The sequence below is a fragment of the Schistocerca serialis genome, chromosome 1 (assembly GCF_023864345.2).
Source record: "Schistocerca serialis cubense isolate TAMUIC-IGC-003099 chromosome 1, iqSchSeri2.2, whole genome shotgun sequence".
Classification (NCBI taxonomy): domain Eukaryota; kingdom Metazoa; phylum Arthropoda; class Insecta; order Orthoptera; family Acrididae; genus Schistocerca; species Schistocerca serialis.
This window is the reverse complement of record NC_064638.1, coordinates 1,011,391,122-1,011,410,342: the sequence shown is the minus strand read 5'-3', so window position 1 is coordinate 1,011,410,342 and position 19,221 is coordinate 1,011,391,122. Positions and strand designations below refer to the sequence as shown.

At 38.3% G+C, this 19,221-nt stretch overlaps 1 protein-coding gene across 2 annotated transcripts in view; it reads left to right on the top strand.

The window, feature by feature from the left end:
- LOC126413422 (uncharacterized) overlaps positions 1–19,221 on the top strand; it is a 96,185-nt gene that overhangs the window by 16,223 nt on the left and 60,741 nt on the right. For both annotated transcript variants that reach the window (XM_050083264.1, XM_050083263.1), the window contains exon 3: positions 8,086–8,274. In XM_050083264.1, the coding sequence (XP_049939221.1) occupies positions 8,098–8,274 (177 nt within the window). In that variant the 5' untranslated portion in view covers positions 8,086–8,097. The remainder of the gene's footprint in view (positions 1–8,085; positions 8,275–19,221) is intronic.

Here is a 19,221-nt window from a genome sequence, read left to right as displayed (position 1 = left end):
TGTCAGGACTGGCTCTCCCACGGCCGTCAGTAGTTCCAATGGAATATTGTCTACTCCGGGGGCCTTGTTTCGACTCAGGTCTTTCAGTGCTCTGTCAAACTCTTCACGCAGTATCGTATCTCCCATTTCATCTTCATCTACATCCTCTTCCATTTCCATAATATTGTCCTCAAGTACATCGCCCTTGTATAGACCCTCTATATACTCCTTCCACCTTTCTGCTTTCCCTTCTTTGCTTAGCACTGGGTTTCCATCTGAGCTCTTGATATTCATACAAGTCGTTCTCTTATCTCCAAAGGTCTCTTTAATTTTCCTGTAGGCGGTATCTATCTTACCCCTAGTGAGATAGGCCTCTACATCCTTACATTTGTCCTCTAGCCATCCCTGCTTAGCCATTTTGCACTTCCTGTCGATCTCATTTTTGAGACATTTGTATTCCTTTTTGCCTGTTTCACTTACTGCATTTTTATATTTTCTCCTTTCATCAATTAAATTCAATATTTCTTCTGTTACCCAAGGATTTCTACTAGCCCTCGTCTTTTTACCTACTTGATCCTCTGCTGCCTTCACTACTTCATCCCTCAAAGCTACCCATTCTTCTTCTACTGTATTTATTTCCCCCATTCCTGTCAATTGCTCCCTTATGCTCTCCCTGAATCTCTGTACAACCTCTGGTTCTTTTAGTTTATCCAGGTCCCATCTCCTTAAATTCCCACCTTTTTGCAGTTTCTTCAGTTTTAATCTACAGGTCATAACCAATAGATTGTGGTCAGAGTCCACATCTGCCCCTGGAAATGTCTTACAATTTAAAACCTGGTTCCTAAATCTCTGTCTTACCATTATATAATCTATCTGATACCTTTTAGTATCTCCAGGGTTCTTCCATGTATACAACCTTCTTTCATGATTCTTAAACCAAGTGTTAGTTATGATTATGTTGTGCTCTGTACAAAATTCTACCAGGCGGCTTCCTCTTTCATTTCTGTCCCCCAATCCATATTCACCTACTATGTTTCCTTCTCTCCCTTTTCCTACACTCGAATTCCAGTCACCCATGACTATTAAATTTTCGTCTCCCTTCACAATCTGAATAATTTCTTTTATTTCATCATACATTTCTTCAATTTCTTCGTCATCTGCAGAGCTAGTTGGCATATAAACTTGTACTACTGTAGTAGGTGTGGGCTTCGTATCTATCTTGGCCACAATAATGCGTTCACTATGCTGTTTGTAGTAGCTTACCCGCATTCCTATTTTCCTATTCATTATTAAACCTACTCCTGCATTCCCCCTATTTGATTTTGTGTTTATAACCCTGTAGTCACCTGACCAGAAGTCTTGTTCCTCCTGCCACCGAACTTCACTAATTCCCACTATATCTAACTTCAACCTATCCATTTCCCTTTTTAAATTTTCTAACCTACCTGCCCGATTAAGGGATCTGACATTCCACGCTCCGATCCGTAGAACACCAGTTTTCTTTCTCCTGATAACGACATCCTCTTGAGTAGTCCCCGCCCGGAGATCCGAATGGGGGACTATTTTACCTCCGGAATATTTTACCCAAGAGGACGCCATCATCATGTAATCATACAGTAAAGCTGCATGCCCTCGGGAAAAATTACGGCTGTAGTTTCCCCTTGCTTTCAGCCGTTCGCAGTACCAGCACAGCAAGGCCGTTTTGGTTATTGTTACAAGGCCAGATCAGTCAATCATCCAGACTGTTGCCCTTGCAACTACTGAAAAGGCTGCTGCCCCTCTTCAGGAACCACACGTTTGTCTGGCCTCTCAACAGATACCCCTCCGTTGTGGTTGCACCTACGGTACGGCTATCTGTATCGCTGAGGCACGCAAGCCTCCCCACCAACGGCAAGGTCCATGGTTCATGGGGGGGACTACAATACTTATTCCATATATAATGTAAATACACAGAATTTATTTCGCCAGTTAAGCAAAAACTTCACATTCATCACTTCACAATATGATGAAAGTCCAATGTTACAGAAACAATTATATGATTGTACTCTGATTTTTGGCTGTGAAGCTTGCCCAAGGGCAAAAAGGGTGAAAAGTGCATACTGAGTGTTGTGAAAAGTATTCAGGCGATTAACTTTTCCCCCTTTGGGGCATCTCTCTAATTGAAGTAGTACATTGGCAAGAAACAAACTTGCTGTTTCAGTTGATGCTGTTTCTATTTTGTAATTACACAGCATGTATTGTGCCACTTATAAACAAACATTATACATAATTTGTCTGCTTATGATACTCTATCATTATTACCATGTAATATAAGTAATTATATTCAGGCATCGTGATTTTGTTTCCATGAAAGTTGTCTACAGACATGTAAAAGAATTGAAAATACATACTGCACATTGTAAAAAGTTTTCAAAAGTTTAAAAGTTCAGTATTTGAAGTCTTTCTGCAGATCAAATAGTGTACTGGTAACGGTTGGACCTAATTTCTCATATGCAGCACTGTGTGTTCAGTGCAAAGTACATACACAGCATATATAGCAACAGCTAATAAAAAAGTGATCAGATTATTCTGACATAAAAGATTATTTTGTATTTGAGAATATTTATTTCTGTCCTTGAAATTTGCCAGAGATAAATTCATTTTATTTACATACTCAAAAAGTATTAGAAATGTGTTCCAGCAAGCAATTTCCCTTGTGATAGCATAGACCAATAGCACTGGAGAAAGTGGAAGTACAGATTCTACAACATTTAGCTCGCAGTCTATCTTCAAAATATTCACAGTGCTGGGAGGCCAGTACAAGTAATACAACGTGCAGGAAGCAGTCACGGTATTGGTGTCAGTAGTTGTCTTAAAAATCCTGTAATACGTATTTATTTTGAGTAATTGTGTTTCCAATGTGAAATCAGTTTAATGGGAAATATTGACAACATAATGGAAAACATAACTTTTTGAACACATTGGTAACAACCAACAGTGGTCAAATCTAGGAACATAAAGTATGTACTTAAATACACAGGCTGTCCAGAGTTACAATGCACTCTTTGATCTCATAACTGAATAATACAGTTTCCTCCTTTATGGAAAGTTTCAAAATACACACACTTGGACAAATATAGGTTATGGTGCATTGGGGGGGGGGGGGGGGGGGGGAGCTTGTCTCTTGGAGAGAATACTGTCATTTACAAATGACGTTTACCTCCTACACACAGAATGGTTGAGTCTGAATGACTCTTAACATAGAGACCATAGGTTCCACATGTTAACTTGGTTTTCGTGATTTTTGTCTCTGGCTTGGGTTATTTGCATTCTTCAAGCATACGTAGCATCTTGCTTTCCTAGTTGGTTCCTCATTTGCAGCAGTTATGGTAACCTCTAGTTTCTATCCAAGGATCTCCCTCTTCTTGCAAATAATAGGGAACTAGAATCCTTTCAGGTCCTTGGATCACTCTTCTACATATGGTTTCAGAAGTTCAGGGGCTAATTCCTGGAGATACAGTTTTCTGGCATTTGATTTCCTTTTGTTCATCTTGAACAGTGTGTATGAGTTTACTGCAGCTGTGTCAAGTAGGCTGTAGAACATTGACAGTGGCCATCTTCTTATACACCTTTTTGTTGAGCATGTCCTAGCAATTTGATCTTTGGCATCCACTTCTCCCTTAGTGGAATTATAGTATAGATTTATATGGGTTTTCTTTTCTGGTGTACCAACTACTACTTCTGCATCATGATGATGTATTGGCAACATCAACAGATTTTTTCTTCCCCTTTGTGATGTAAGAGGCAATTGTTACTGGAGGCTTCTTAGTAGATTGACCTGTGAATGCAAGTTTGGAGGAATACAGCTCTCTACTTGCTGTTTTCTTAAGTTCTTGCAGTATGTGTTTTTTGTTGGATTTGTGTGTCCCAACCAGTGTAAGTTTGTAATCTTCATACAGAATGTCTGCCAATTCCACAGAAGTGGGGAAGTTGTGATATTGTAGCCTGTATTCTCTATTGGCTCCACCAGCCTTTTCACAGTCTCAAGAGGACCTCATTCACAGGCAGGTCTACTGTCTTTTCCAGCATACACTCCCATTTTTATTATGTATTTTTCAGTAACACTGCTAAGAATTCTAATTAATATACCATATTTTCCAGGTTTGTCTTTAAGGAAAACTTTAAAATGACAAAGACCTCTGAAAAGACATAGCATTTCATCAGTGAGATTCTGAAGTACCTGGGAAATATTTCATTCAGTTCTTAAAGTGCTTCACGCAGCAGTGCAGATTTGTCACTTCCACAGTCTTTCTGCGTTGCTATCTGTATCGTCAAAGCAAAGAATTTTCAATAGCTGATACACATTTGTCTTTCTTAGACTTCCTCCATATGTGGCTCTTCCTAATAAATGTTGACCATATATCAGATAATGGAAATATTGGTGTCCTGGGAAATTCCCATCAAAGCATATATTTCAAAAACACTAGCAGGAAATAAGTTTTCTTTTTTTTAGCTTCCTCATTTATATGGTCAACAATTTGTGTTCTATTTTAGGAGTGAAAAATTTCTTGAATGAATCACATATACATATTACTTTCCTAGCAGTAGTTCTTCCCTGATATTCAGACTATTTTGGCAAAATCCGTTTTACAGTGCCTTGGTGCTTCTGCAAGATATACTCTAGCAGGACTTGTAAAATATTTGTGTCGAGCTTTATAAAGTCCAGCAATAATTTCTGCATCGTCCAACACTCTATAACTCGTTGTAAAAAATCTATTTTACAAGAAAAGCAAACTACTACTAATAATGGTTAGTAATCAACAATGAAAATGAAACTCAACAATTAGACTCTCAATAGGGCACTGTAAAACTCACATTCGAGGTTGCCAAATGAAATTTAATCAAAGAAAAATGTACGGCCAATTTTTGTCCCTGCTTTGATGGTTGTATGGTTAATGTCACTATACTTGGCACAGCCTGTTGCAAGCCTGCTTGTAGCAGTGAAAGGGTTAAAAGCTACGTGTCACTGTCTTTTACACTGTAAATAGATAGTAGTAATAGGCAGTTGCTACAGAATGTGAACAGTATTGAACCTTAAGCCTAATACTGCATGCATCAAAACTTCTCAAAGATAATTCTGGAGAGTTGATGTGAAGGCAGAGGACGGGTTGAGTGAAGATCAGTTTGGATTCAGAGAGGGTTATGACCAAGAGAAGTGATTCTGAAACTTAGGCTTCTTATTGAAAAGCTAATACAGAAAAAGAAACCAATTTCTATTGCCTTTCTAGACCTGGAAAAGTGCATTTGGTAGTGTTGTCTGGTAAGAGATGTTCAGAGTGCTGAAGAAAGCAGGTCTGAAGTACAGATATATTCAGGTGATACACAGCTTCTGTAAGAACGATGTGGCTGTGATTCGGAATTTTCGTCAGGAGAAAGAAGCAGAATTAGAAAAGGTGTGAGACAGGGATGTGCTCTTTCTGGTCTTATATTCAGTGCTCACATCCAGGAAGCTGTAGACAGAGTTTGTGAAACTGCTGAGGTGGATATCAAAATTAATGGGCAGAATACAGACTTGCTGTGTTATGCAGGTAATATTGCTGTGATACAGAGACGAAATATGTTCTACAGGAGCATGATGGAAAGGATTTTCTGTAATCAGTATGGTATGAGAATAAATGAGCAAAAGACTAAAGTGATGGTACAAAGTACTAAGAAGAATACGAACCTGTAAGAATAAAAATTGGAATAGAAGGGCTAAAAATAACGGAGGAATTTACTTATTTGGGAAGGAGGATCATAAAGTATGGTAGAAATAGGAAAGAAATTGTAAGCAGAATACAGTATGCCAAAATTACATTAATTTGAGAAAGAACTTATTCTAAGCGAGAACATCAGTCTAGAAATAAGGAAACAGATTGTGAAAATATTTGTTTGGAGTGTGGCCCTACACTTGTGTGTATCTTGGACAGTCGGAAAACAAGAGAGTTGACGGTTATAAGCCTTGAAGATTTGGTGCTACAGGATGAGGAGGGGTAGGGTGAGGAGAAGGATGAGCAGCTGGAGAGACATTTTCCAGTGAAGAGGTGCTGAGAGGAACACAAGAAAAAAGACATGTCCAAAGAAGAGACAAAACTTGTAGGACACATTTTGAGACCCAACAACGCCATTGGACCTGTAGCAGAAGGAACTATTGAGGGAAAGAATTCTAAGGGACGTCATACATGCAGCATATTATGATGTGGGAGGCAGTACATACACAGAAATGAAGAGTAAGGCACACGGAAGAGGGGAATGGTGTAACCCAAGCTCAGGATTGAACGCTAAAGAGAAAAGATTGGAATTAGTGTAACTTTACTTGCTGGTTTTCAATCGTTCTGAAGCATTAAGAGTTAAAGCTATCTCTGAACATTTTCATTGTATACCCCTTCTTCAAGCACTGTTTGATGAGAGGCAGTGGATATAACTTTTTTTTTTTTTTTGTCAAGCATATACTGTGCAAATCTTGTAAAGTACATTTATTCCTCCTTTTCAGATTTAGAGAAACAAAATGAGCATGGACATTTTTTATTAATTTGTTGTGCACAGGTGGTTTCTACAATTTCATTGTTGTCTGTTGACACATACATTGACTCATTCCACATTATCTGAGGTTCTCTTTGATGGTATCTACATTATATAATGAATGAGAGAAATCACCACCCTTATGATTTTTTGATTAGGTTGTATTTCATTGCTTTAGGTTTTGTAGTTTTTGTAACCTGTTAAGTTTATTGTTATCGTGACAGTCACCATTAGTAATTCATGTCTTTGAAGTACCTTAAAAATGTGTGCTTCAGTTCTGTGTTGGTTTCCCTAAATAATATATAAAATAATTGTCTGTTGTGTCCATTGCTGTCATCCTGCTTTCACATTGTTGGTGTTATTTTTTCAAGTGAAGGTTATGATGACTGACAGGTTTGCAGTGTATCCAAAGGTTTAGGTTAGGAGGTGATAGTTTCGTTGTGAGGTGATGAAGCCAGTGAATGTGTCAGGAGCATTGTGATGACAGGCTGACCCCTAATGTAGCACAAGGTCTAAGTTAGTTCTGTAGGCAAAGGTTTATTTGAGATCTGGCAAAGACAATAAATTTAATGTGATGGTCTCTTTTATATTGTGCATCCTGTGATTAATTTTTGTCCCAGCTGAAGACTCCTGTTTTTCATCACTGTCTTGGTTTTTCAAGTCTACAATATGTTAGGTGTTAACAACAACAGTAACCCTGTCCATAACCTTTAGTGTTTTTTATAGTGTGCAACTACTGAATTAAGTGTCACCCTCATGGTTACATAGTGCTGACTAATACTAACTTGTTGACAGTGCATTGCTCGAAGCTGATTGGCTGCATAATATTCTTAAATACTTTTGTCAGTACCTTGAAGGCATGATTGCTATGTCGTCCCCACCCTCCCCTCTCCATCCATAAATTCCTGTTTCAATTCACCAATGACTAAGCACTTTTAAATTGTTCCTGAGCTTCATACTCACACAGGTTTCTTTCTAACAAGGAATCTTCTTTCTTCACTGCCTCCGGTAGTCACATATCCCACAAATTTTAATCTCTGACCTTGTGGGTTGAAGCAATACAAAATATGCTTTTGCAGCTTAATGTATCTACTACCCAGTTCATAAAACTCACTGCCTTGTCCTTGAATTGGCTGCATACATCCTGAAATTACATAGCTTTTCATATTTTGTTTTGTATGTAAAGTGTGATTTAGTAAACCTTCTAAAAGCCTGAGACTGTATTGTTACATTTATATTGTACTAAGGTTTTGGGCTTCATTTGACTGCATAGGGCTTTGAATGAACTCACTTCTCAGTTTATAAAGGAGTGCATATAATTTTGATACATTCTTGCAATGAGGCCCCAGATCTGTGCATAACTCACCTATAATGAACATGTTGTGGAGTAGCCAACCCATGCTAAATGCACTGCACCCCCCCCCCCCCCCTCCGCCACACACACACACACACACACACACACACACACACACACACACTCACGCACACTAAACTTACAATTTTTCTTTTTTAACACAGGCACTACGTTCTCATCAGTATAATGCTACTGTATATATTCATTTTCAGGATTAGAGTAGCATGAAGTATCCACAGCTGGTGTCAATGCCCTCTACTGTCCAGGACTGGCTTGACGAGCAGCTTGAAGCTCGTGGCATTGATGCAGTGGTTTATACCCGCTACATCTTCAGTCTTCTGCAAAGAGATACCTTGGACTTGTCTGACGATCTCCTTACTCTTTCTTCTAGCAAGAGCAAGGTAGGTATACTGGAAACTAAACTTTTCTGCTGTGAAGTGTGGCATCTGTGACACCACAGAAAAACTGGTGAAAATGATATCAGTTTCTTGTGGAAGCAAGAGGAGCATTTTGCTGATTGTAATATCTCTTGTAGTAACTGAAGTAACACAAATATTACTGAAGCCATTTAATGCAATTATATATTGTCTGAATTTTTATTGATAGGGAATTAGTTTTCAGTTAACGTAAGAGATATAGCGCAATTTTGGCATATTTCCATCAAAATTTTCAGTCTTAAATTACTATTACTACATGTAACTAAACAGGAACTTCGCATTTTGCTAAAAATGTAGAACATTTTTCCTGTGGTAAAACACATGGACCAGGAAAAGAAAAATTTTGTAGATTAGAGTTTGTTGAAAGGGTTTGTAGTATTGGACATTAATCTATTAATAGTTAGCCCATTTCATGCTCTTCACTTTGAGCTTGTAGGATATAAGTGGTACATTAATAATGCAAAAACAAAACATTGTAGTATAAGATACATTCATGCCTTGTAAGTGAAATACACAGAAGATCCGCACTGTACTTCTGTTACGTTTATCCATAAAATCAATTACTTGGGCAGAGTTGCATTTTTTAAATTCATTGTGCATCTTTACATAATTTAATCTTAAATTATTGTAGTGCATAAGTATCTTTTCTCAGTTAACCTTGATTTGAAATCACAACTTGTATGTGTGTGCCCACCATAGTGCACTGTAAAATATGGTGAAATGTATCTTATTTTCTGTATAATTTTTTTGTCCTGTGTTATCCCATGTAAAAACGGTTTTAGCAGATGCCTGCTATGTTGGCAGCACCTCTGTGTGGTAGCTGGTAAATAGTCTAGTTCAGTAATTGACAGTTTTTAAATCATCAAAGTCAGATTTTTTCTCTATTGTGATTGGTTTGAAACTTGCATGCATGAAGCTGTTGGTATATAGCAGAACAACTGTAGTGGTGGGTCCCATAGCGGTGATGGTACCAGTCACAGTGATCTTGCGCATAGCCTATTTAATAATAGTATGAAGAATGCAGCAAATATTCGACAAATATCAACCATGTTGTACAGGTTTACTGCTTAATGAAAGGACACATCAGTCCCTAAATAATTCTCAAACCCTTTTCTTCCCCCTTATGTCCAACCATTGTATCACCATCAAATGGTGCATTGTGCTCAGGTGGGGTACAAGGCTTCTCCTGTGATCTCAAGGAACATAAATGTTATTAGGTAGCTAGTAATAATTAACCCTTAAACTACTGCAGTTTGTCTTGTCCCTTGTTGTGTTGGCCCCATTGTTATCGGCAATCTGTCTAGTTGTTTGCAAAATCCGTGCACTGGGACTGAGTTACACCCATGACCTACCTTCCCTTGTACTGAGCATTTTCTATAGGGTACAGTGGCTCTTCCGTTTGTTGCTTTGTGTTTGGTCATTTCTTATAAAGCTTAAATCAGGGATTGTGTAAGGTATCCAGAATGAGATTTTCACTCTGCAGCGGAGTGTGCGCTGATATGAAACTTCCTGGCAGATTAAAACTGTGTGCCCGACCGAGACTCGAACTCGGGACCTTTGCCTTTCGTGGGCAAGTGCTCTACCAACTGAGCTACCGAAGCACGACTCGCGCCCGGTACTCACAGCTCTACTTCTGCCAGTACCTCGTCTCCTACCTTCCAAACTTTACAGAAGCTCTCCTGCGAACCTTGCAGAACTAGCACTCCTGAAAGAAAGGATATTGCGGAGACATGGCTTAGCCACAGCCTGGGGGATGTTTCCAGAATGAGATTTTCACTCTGCAGCGGAGTGTGCGCTGATATGAAACTTCCTGGCAGATTAAAACTGTGTGCCCGACCGAGACTCGAACTCGGGACCTTTGCCTTTCGCGGGCAAGTGCTCTACCAACTGAGCTACCGAAGCACGACTCGCGCCTGGTACTCACAGCTTTACTTCTGCCAGTACTTTGTCTCCTACCTTCCAAACTTTACAGAAGCTCTCCTGCGAACCTTGCAGAACTAGCACTCCTGAAAGAAAGGATATTGCGGAGACATGGCTTAGCCACAGCCTGGGGGATGTTTCCAGAATGAGATTTTCACTCTGCAGCGGAGTGTGCGCTGATATGAAACTTCCTGGCAGATTAAAACTGTGTGCCCGACTGAGACTCGAACTCGGGACCTTTGCCTTTCACGGGCAAGTGCTCTACCAACTGAGCTACCGAAGCACGACTCACGCCCGGTTCGCAGGAGAGCTTCTGTAAAGTTTGGAAGGTAGGAGACGAGGTACTGGCAAAAGTAAAGCTGTGAGTACCGGGGTGAGTCGTGCTTCGGTAGCTCAGTTGGTAGAGCACTTGCCCACGAAAGGCAAAGGTCCCGAGTTCGAGTCTCAGTCGGGCTGTTTGGATTGTCTCCCAAATCATGTACATAGATAAGGAACAGCAAAGGGCATATAGCACTACCTTTGAGAATGCTATAAATCGCTTCTGTTTTACACAATGACTTTCCATCAGTTACTACGAACTGTGACCTCTCTGACAGCATATCACAAATCCAGTCACATAACCAAGACTATATTCCATAAGCACACAATTTCATTACAAGCTGCTTGTGTGGTACAGTGTCAAAAGCCTTCCGGAAATCCAAAAATACGAAATCAGTTTGATATCGCTTGTCAATAGCACTCAACTCTTAGTGCAAGTAAAGAGCTAGTTGTGTTTCACAAGAACTATGCTTTCTAAATCCGTGATGATGACTGTGTGTCAATAGATAATTTTCTTCGATGTAGTTGATAATGTTCAAACACAATATATGTTCCAAACTCCTGCTGCATATTGACGTTAATGATATGGACCTGTAATTTAGTGGATTACTCCTACTACCTTTCTTGAATATTGGTGTGACCTGTGCAATTTTCCAGTCTTCAGGTATGGATCTTTCATCGAGCAAATGAGTGTAAATGATAAAGTATGGAGCTATTGTATCAGCATACTCTGCAGGGAACCTAACTGGTATACAATCTGGACAGGAAGACTTGCTTTTAAGTGATTTAAGTTGCTTCACTACTCCGAGGATATCTACTTCTATGTTACTCATGTTGGCAGCTGTTCTTGATTCGAATTCTGGAATATTTACCTCATCTCCTTTGGTGAAGGAATTTCAGAACACTGTGTTTAGTATTTCTGCTTTGGCAGCACTGTCTTTGATAGTATCTCCATTACTGTCGTGCAGAGAAGGTATTGACTGTGTCTTGCCACTAGCATACTTCACATACAACCAAAATCTCTTTTAACTTTCTTCCAGGTTTTGAGACAGTTTTGTTGTGGAAACTATTATAAGCATCTCACGTTGAAGTCCGTGCTAAATTTTGAGCTTCTATAAAATATTGCGAATCTTAGAGATTTTGCGTCTGTTTAAATTTGGCATGTTTTTTCATTGTTTCTGCAACAACGTTCTGATCCATTTTGTGTACCAAGGATGATCAGCTTCGTTGTTTGTTAATTTATTTGGTATAAATCTCTCAATTGCTACCGATAATATTTCTTTGCATTCAAACCACATCTGGTCTACACCTACATTGTTAATTTGGAAGGAGTGGAGATCATCTCTCAGGAAGGCATCAAGTGAATTTTTATCTGCTTTTTGAATAGGTACATTTTTCATTTATTTTTGGAGGATTTGTGGGTTACAATACTCAATCTCGCTACGACAACCCCGTGTTCACCAGTTCCTGTATATGTTTTGATGCTCTTTATTATCTCGGATTATTTGTTCAAGTGTGTTTTCACAAACGTTTACTATTCGCGTGGCCTCATGAACTAACTGCTTGAAATAATTTTCAGAGAATGCATTTAGCACAATTTCGGATGATGTTTTATGCCTAGCTCCGGAATTAAACGTGTATTTTTGCCAACCTATCGAGTGTAAATTAAAGTTGTCACCATTTATAATTGTATGAGTCAGGTACGTGTTTGAAGTCAAACTCAAGTTTACTTTGAACCTTTCAGGAATTGCATTATATGAATTGGGAGGTCAGTAAAAGGATCCAGTTATTATTCAATTCAGGTCGCCAAGAATGACCTCTGCCCATACTAACTCACGGGAACTGTCTACTTCAATTTTGCGACAAGGTAAACTACTACGAACAACAAAAAACACGTCCCCGCCAACTGTGTTTAGCCTATCCTTTTCGGAACACCATTCGGTTCTTCACAAAAATTTTGGCTGAACTTATCTCTGGCTTTAGCCAGCTTTCAGTGCCCATAACAATTTGAGCACCAGTGCTTCCTATTAGCGCTCAGAGCTCTGGTACTTCCCAACACAGCTACGAAATTTGCGATTGTTATACCGATGGTTTCTGGATCTACATTCTTCCTGTGTTCGGCCTGCACCCTTTGTGACTGAAGCCCTTTTTGTGTTTACCGGAGACCTCTAACCTAGAAAACTGAACAGTCCACATGACACAGCCCCTGCTAGCCGTATGGTCACCTCCTGTGTGTAGTGGATTCCTGACTATACAGTGAAACCACTATGAAATGTTACTACTGTGACAGGGAATCACAAATCCAGCCGCATAACTGAGAGGATTTGCATAAGCACACAATTTGATTACAAGCCACTTGTGAGGTACAGCGTCAAAAGCCTCCTGGAAATCCAAAAATTGGGAATCTATTTGAAATCCTTTGTCAGTAACACTTGGCACTTCAAATCGGTAAAGAGCTATTTGTGTTTCATGAGACGATGTTTCCTCAGGGTGTATATGACCCGGTAGATATGGGACAAACCTTGGAATTTTTTAGAACTTCGGGAATTCTTTGTTGTTTTAGTTTTCAGTTAAATTTTTGTAATTTTGATTGGTAAGAACCGATAATCTAACAAAGGATATTACTGTATCCCTCTACTGCAGAATAATACTGCAGCATTAAAACATGAATGAGAGAAAAAAATGAAAATACAACTTAAATTGCAAAGGAAATGTGCCATATAAAATAATACAGTGCATGTACAAGCATCTGCCAACAACAAAATGTGTCAAAGGCTTTAGCAAGACTATAAAATGCTTCATAACAACAAATTGCCTCCGATGAGCGTGATGTCACAACAGTTTACATTAGTCATTTATGCTGTTACAAGCGGGCTCATGCACACACGCAGTTGAGTCGCCTATGAGTAATTTTTTCTCCTACTTCTGGTTACAAAAAAGTGGCTGTTGGCTGTGGAAGCAGCAACCAGCTGCATGGGGTACTCGGAAAAATTTTACTGGTGCACCCAAGCTGCCAGATTCACAAGTTCACAGCGGACCTGGATCTAGTGGGGGGGGGGGGGCAACCGAGGCAATTTCGGGGGAGGGGTCAAATTCATATTCTTGAAGAAAAAAATCTTGTTTCACAAAGCACCTAGCATCCAGCATATGTTGGTCTATTGATTATTCGTAAGATTTTGAAACACACCCCTGCTGGTTTTTTGACGTTTTTGAACACATTCTATGTTGATTTCTGAATGAATTATAAGTTGATTTTTGAATGCGTGCGTAGTGTATGTGGTGTTTCTGCCAGGGGAATCCTCGTCACATCTAGAAATGAACTAATGAACTTTCCTGCAGACAAAACGGGACGGGGCTATACGAGCTGAGCGGAATAAAGCCGAACCGGTAAACGCCAACTGCTGCTTGTTTATTTTGTTGATTCTACTACTTTTTGGTCTCTTGCATGAGAATCTGGAGTGTATGAATGAAATATTAAACTATTTCCTAACATAAAGCTTTTTGTTTGTATTAGGCCAAATAGGTATTTTGTATTTGTACTCCGTGAATTATATTCTCATACTATAAAAATGATCATTATTGCCAAAACAGTCTCACTTATTTGCTGTGTGTTACAATTGCTGCAACAATTTTATGTAGCACACAATGACAAAATAGATGTAATCAGATCGAGAAACTACACCAGTCTTGGGTACTATTTGTATTAACTGCTTTTTCATTAGGGTTTGGGTATCCTATATTTAATTTTATGTCACACAGAAGAGCAAGTTACTAGCTAATAGGCAATAAAGACTCCAGATTTTCTGAGGACTTCTTGTTCTCCAGGTTAAAAATAATCCTATCCAGTATCAATTGCGGGTTTTTTTTTTTTTTTTTTTTTTTTTTTTTTTTTTTTTTTTTTTTTTTTTTTTTATTACTATGTTCTGATGTGCAGAGCGGTCTGAGTTACAGTGGGGGGGGGAGAGTCTCCACGTGACCCATGTTTACATTTAGTGATTTTTCTGTCTCCTTTTCTTTTACTGCTTTCCCATCAGATGAAAACAAGATGGATTTCTGTGGCTTGGAGCTATCAAGTGAATTAAAATACATTCACATAATTATGGAAGGCTAAAATATGTTAGTAGTTTCAGATTTTGTTTTATTTCCACCTTTCTGACAGTCAAGCATTAATTGCCTTGCAGAACAATAAAGTTATTTTTGTTGGTTTGCTAAAGAAATTTGGCTTTTATTAAGCTTTCCTGCTGAAACAGTAAATTTATTTGAAATGAAGTGTTTAATTCCACATTATTGGCTAGTTTCAACTGTTTGCTGCATTTCAAGTGCAAATTTTCATCTTCTAGCAGGTATGGCACAATGCCATAATAAAGAACCAAACAGTACTGGTACTCCAAGAAAATTTCTGTCCCGAAAACCACGCTGAAAAGCTTAATATCAGGTTGAAGCCTACGTCATTGGGAATCTGGACATACGAATGCGCGCTTTAAGGCGAACTATGCATTTTAGTATGGTTCATGAAATTCCGACGCTCTTGGAGTATCCTCTAACGTCTTGTTTCTTTTATGACAAAATGTAAGAAAGATCTTCTAATGTTTTACATGTACGAACATACTGGCTTCTTACGTCGCCGTAGCTGCGTAAGTACAGTGATGCCTCTTATCTGGCTCTCTCTGACACTGCTGAAATGAATCTATTTTCGACAGGTCACAGGAAAATATTGGGAATTGTGAGTCAAAAACCATTGTTTTCCAGGTAAATTTCCTTTTACGCAAGATGAACTATGTGTGAGAATGTACGATGAATTTCTTAATCTTTCCTGCTGAAGCAGTAAATTTATTTGAAATGAATCTCTCATTCAAAAATCAACTCTTTGATGACGAGCCATTTGGAAGAATTTCGAGCCCAGAAGATCAGAGATTTGTCGGTGTTAAAAATTTTACTGGTATATTTGTGTGATGTGTCTTAAAGTGAAACATGCGCTAAACAGATCAACATTATATGTGAGAGCTTTGCTTTTCTTGCAGTAACACTATGTATATTAACTTAAATCATTAGCTTTTCCTTTTGGTTGAATTTGAATTTATACTTTCGTAATGCGAAAACATGCGGTTTACATGTTGCTGCACATCGAAGATCTTTCCAAAACATGTTACTTCTCCAGAGTTTCGTTTTCTAAAGTACTGAGAAATTCTACACTGCTGTATAAAACCATATCCAGTCAAAGGATTGGTAAGGTTTACAGTTGCAACAGAAAGTATACTGTCACTTAACATGCAAAAGGAGTATTTTCACCGGGAGAAAATGTATTTTTAACTGGGAGATCCAGGAATTTTTTTCCTTGTCCGCGTATATGCCCTGTTCCTAAATCTGTGTTGACTGTGTGTCAATAGACTGTTCTCTTTGAGGTAATTGAAACAGTATATGTTCCAAAATCCTGCTGCATATTGATGTTAATGATATGTGCCAGTAATTTATAGGATTACTCCTATTGCCTTTTTTGAATATTAGTGTGACCTGTGTAACTTTGCAGTCTTTTGGTATGGATTTTTCGTGAGCAAGTGGCTGTATATGATTAAGTATGGAGATACTGCATCAGCATATCTAATTGGTGTACAGTCTGAACCAGAAGACTTGCCTTTGTTAAGTGATTTAAATTGCTTCACTATCTTAGGATACATACTTTTAAGTAACTTATGTTGGCAGCTGTTCTTGACTTGAATTCTGCAATATTTACTTAGTCTTCTGTGGTGAAGGAATTGTGGAAGGCTGCATTTAGTAACTTTGCTTTAGTAGCACTGGCATCAGTAGTGTTTCCATTGCCATTGCAGAGAGAAGGCATTTATTCTGTTGTGCCGCTAGCATACTTTAAGTAGGACTAGAATATCTTTGGATTTTGTGCTATGTTTTGAGACAGTTTCATTGTGGAAACTATTATAATCATCTCATAATGAAGTCTGCACTAAATTTCGACCGAGCGAGGTGGCGCAGTGGTTAGACACTGGACTCGCATTCGGGAGGACGACGGTTCAATCCCGCGTCCGGCCATCCTGATTTAGGTTTTCCGTGATTTCCCTAAATCACTCCAGGCAAATGCCGGGATGATTCCTTTCAAAGGGCACGGCCAACTTCCTTCCCCGTCCTTCCCTAATCCGATGAGACCGATTACCTCGCTGTCTGGTCTCCTTCCCCAAAAACAACCAACTAAATTTAGAGCTTCTGTAAAAGATCATTAATTTTGGGATTTTACATTCGTTTAAATTTGGCATGCTTTTTTTCCATTGTTTCCGCAACAGTATTCTGACCCGTTACTTGTGTACTGAGGGGTATCAGCTCCATTGTTTGTTAATTTATTTGGTGTAAATCTTTAACAACAGTGATGTTTAAATTTTAGTTTTGTATACATAATCGAAATAAATGCTGCACAATTTAAAGTGTCAAACTATTATTCTTAATCTGTACCAATGCAGTAACTTTCCTGCAAAAAAAAAAAAAAAAACTTTCAACAGAAGATATCTATGTGCCATAAAACTATTTGAAAATTTATTACATTTCTAGCAATTTTAGCTCCAATAAAAATTTCCCTAGGCAACTTTCAAAATGGAAATAATCAAGTTTTCTAAACATATTTTATTGGTGTCTGAATGACAGTTACTTGTCAGAAATAGACAATTATGCAAGACTTTGATTCATTGATGCATTGTATACCACTAATTATTGTATGTCATATACCAAACAAATATAAAATTGTCTGAAATTTTTGACATTTGTGTGTTTCAGTGCAGAAGTTAACCTGTTCACCTGATGAGTAGATTCAAAGTAAAAAACTTTCTGTATTTGTTTTTCATCCTTTTTTTAAATTTGGGTTTTGACTGGCACTGGGATTTTTTTTAATACAGTTTTTAATCTTAAAACATGGAACGACACAGTAGTATATTTTATTTTCTGCATCCATACACACATCCTGTTTCAAACTGTGCATCTATACATTGTTGTAGCTTTCTTTGAGTGTTGACTGTCAATAACATTTTGAAAAGTCCTTGTAGGAAAACGGAAATCTTGCAATCTGAGCACATTTATCTGCCACCTGTGCAAAAAGAACTACTTGTACATCTTCAGTCTTCCTTACTTATTCTACTTAACAGCTTGAAAATGTGGTCAACTTGCTCCTACCCCGGAGTTGAAGCCTCCATCACATTGTGGTTTCTTGATTCTTTCACCGATCTTTATCAGTGTGTCCTGTCTTGAATATTTCTCTGGTATTAAGGGTGATTGTCAGTGGCCAAACTGGACTCTCTTTGTTTCAGTTTGCTCTGTGTAGGAGGTTGCACTAGTTTCTATGAACAGTATCACATGTGGTTGTTCCATGGTTGGGAAACCAAAGAGGTAGGTCTGGGCTTGAATACCAATTGTCAACATAGAAAGTTCGTCTCTGTTCCAAATATACTTTCATATGTGTTGCCACTTTCACCTAATTGTTGAAGACAGATTCCATTGTAATGCCTGTGTACACAATAACATCCAGAACATAACCAGTCACACAGTACAAATATTTTTATTGCAAACCTTGTTTGGACAGAATGTTCTGTTTCTAAGATAATTGCCCTTTTGACAACAAATGGCTTTAGTCAGTGCTGTGGGTAATACACAAAATTTATCTAAAATGTTTCTGGTCTTGAATAACCTTTTGCTTTGTTACTAGCAGAGTTATTATTAAAATTAAACATTCTCAAAATTAACTGAATACTGTTGCTGGACACAATTTCATCCAAGAATGTCACTAATTTTCAGTATTTTCATGTGAGCCAAGAGCAGACAAATAGCAATGAAGATATATAAAGTCCTCAAACCCCTGTTCTTTCAGCCTGTGCAATTGAGAATGCTCCGATACTGGTGTTTGTCTTGGTGTAGAAAAAATTAAAGAAATGTGCTGTTCCACCATAATCTGTATTTGTGCCTGGAGGTGAATTATGAAACATATGCACAAATCATTCAGATTTGTTGCTAAATCGTGTGTTTGCAGGCCTTCAGTTTATGAAGAATTTTCATCCCTTGTTGAACCAAACAGATGTGTTGTACCATTTGTTGCATATGACTCAAAATTGTTACTTAGTGGGTGTCCGGGGAATCATTACTACCATGGAAATGGAGCAGTTCATTCTCAGTGCAACTGGAATCTCTTGATACTTTTTACCTTTGCACGATCTCATTGATGTGCAATTTTTCTTCTTGTAAATGATTCTTCACCAGTTGGCAATAACTACAAACTAAATAAAAAAACAACAACAAAGAACCACGGCAGCAAATGCCCACAGGGACTCCAAATGAACAGACAAGTATGGAACGACTACTCAGTGTGGAAATAAAGGCTCTATGCAAGACACTTTTAGGGACTACACACATGATGCAGTGTTATTGGAAACTGTTAAGTGCTAGAGTATAGATAAGCCACTTCTGATGTGGCAAGTCATGAATTGATCTGCTCGTCATATAAACTCACTAATTTAGTCAGTATGAATACCAGGTGACTGTGCAAAACTGTGGTTTGTAATTATGCAGCTTTCTTGATAAGTTGTGTGTGTGTGTGTGTGTGTGTGTGTGTGTGTGTGTGTGAATTTAGATTGTTTATCATTTGAAATGATCATGACATTAACATTCACTGAAGGATATTTAACCATT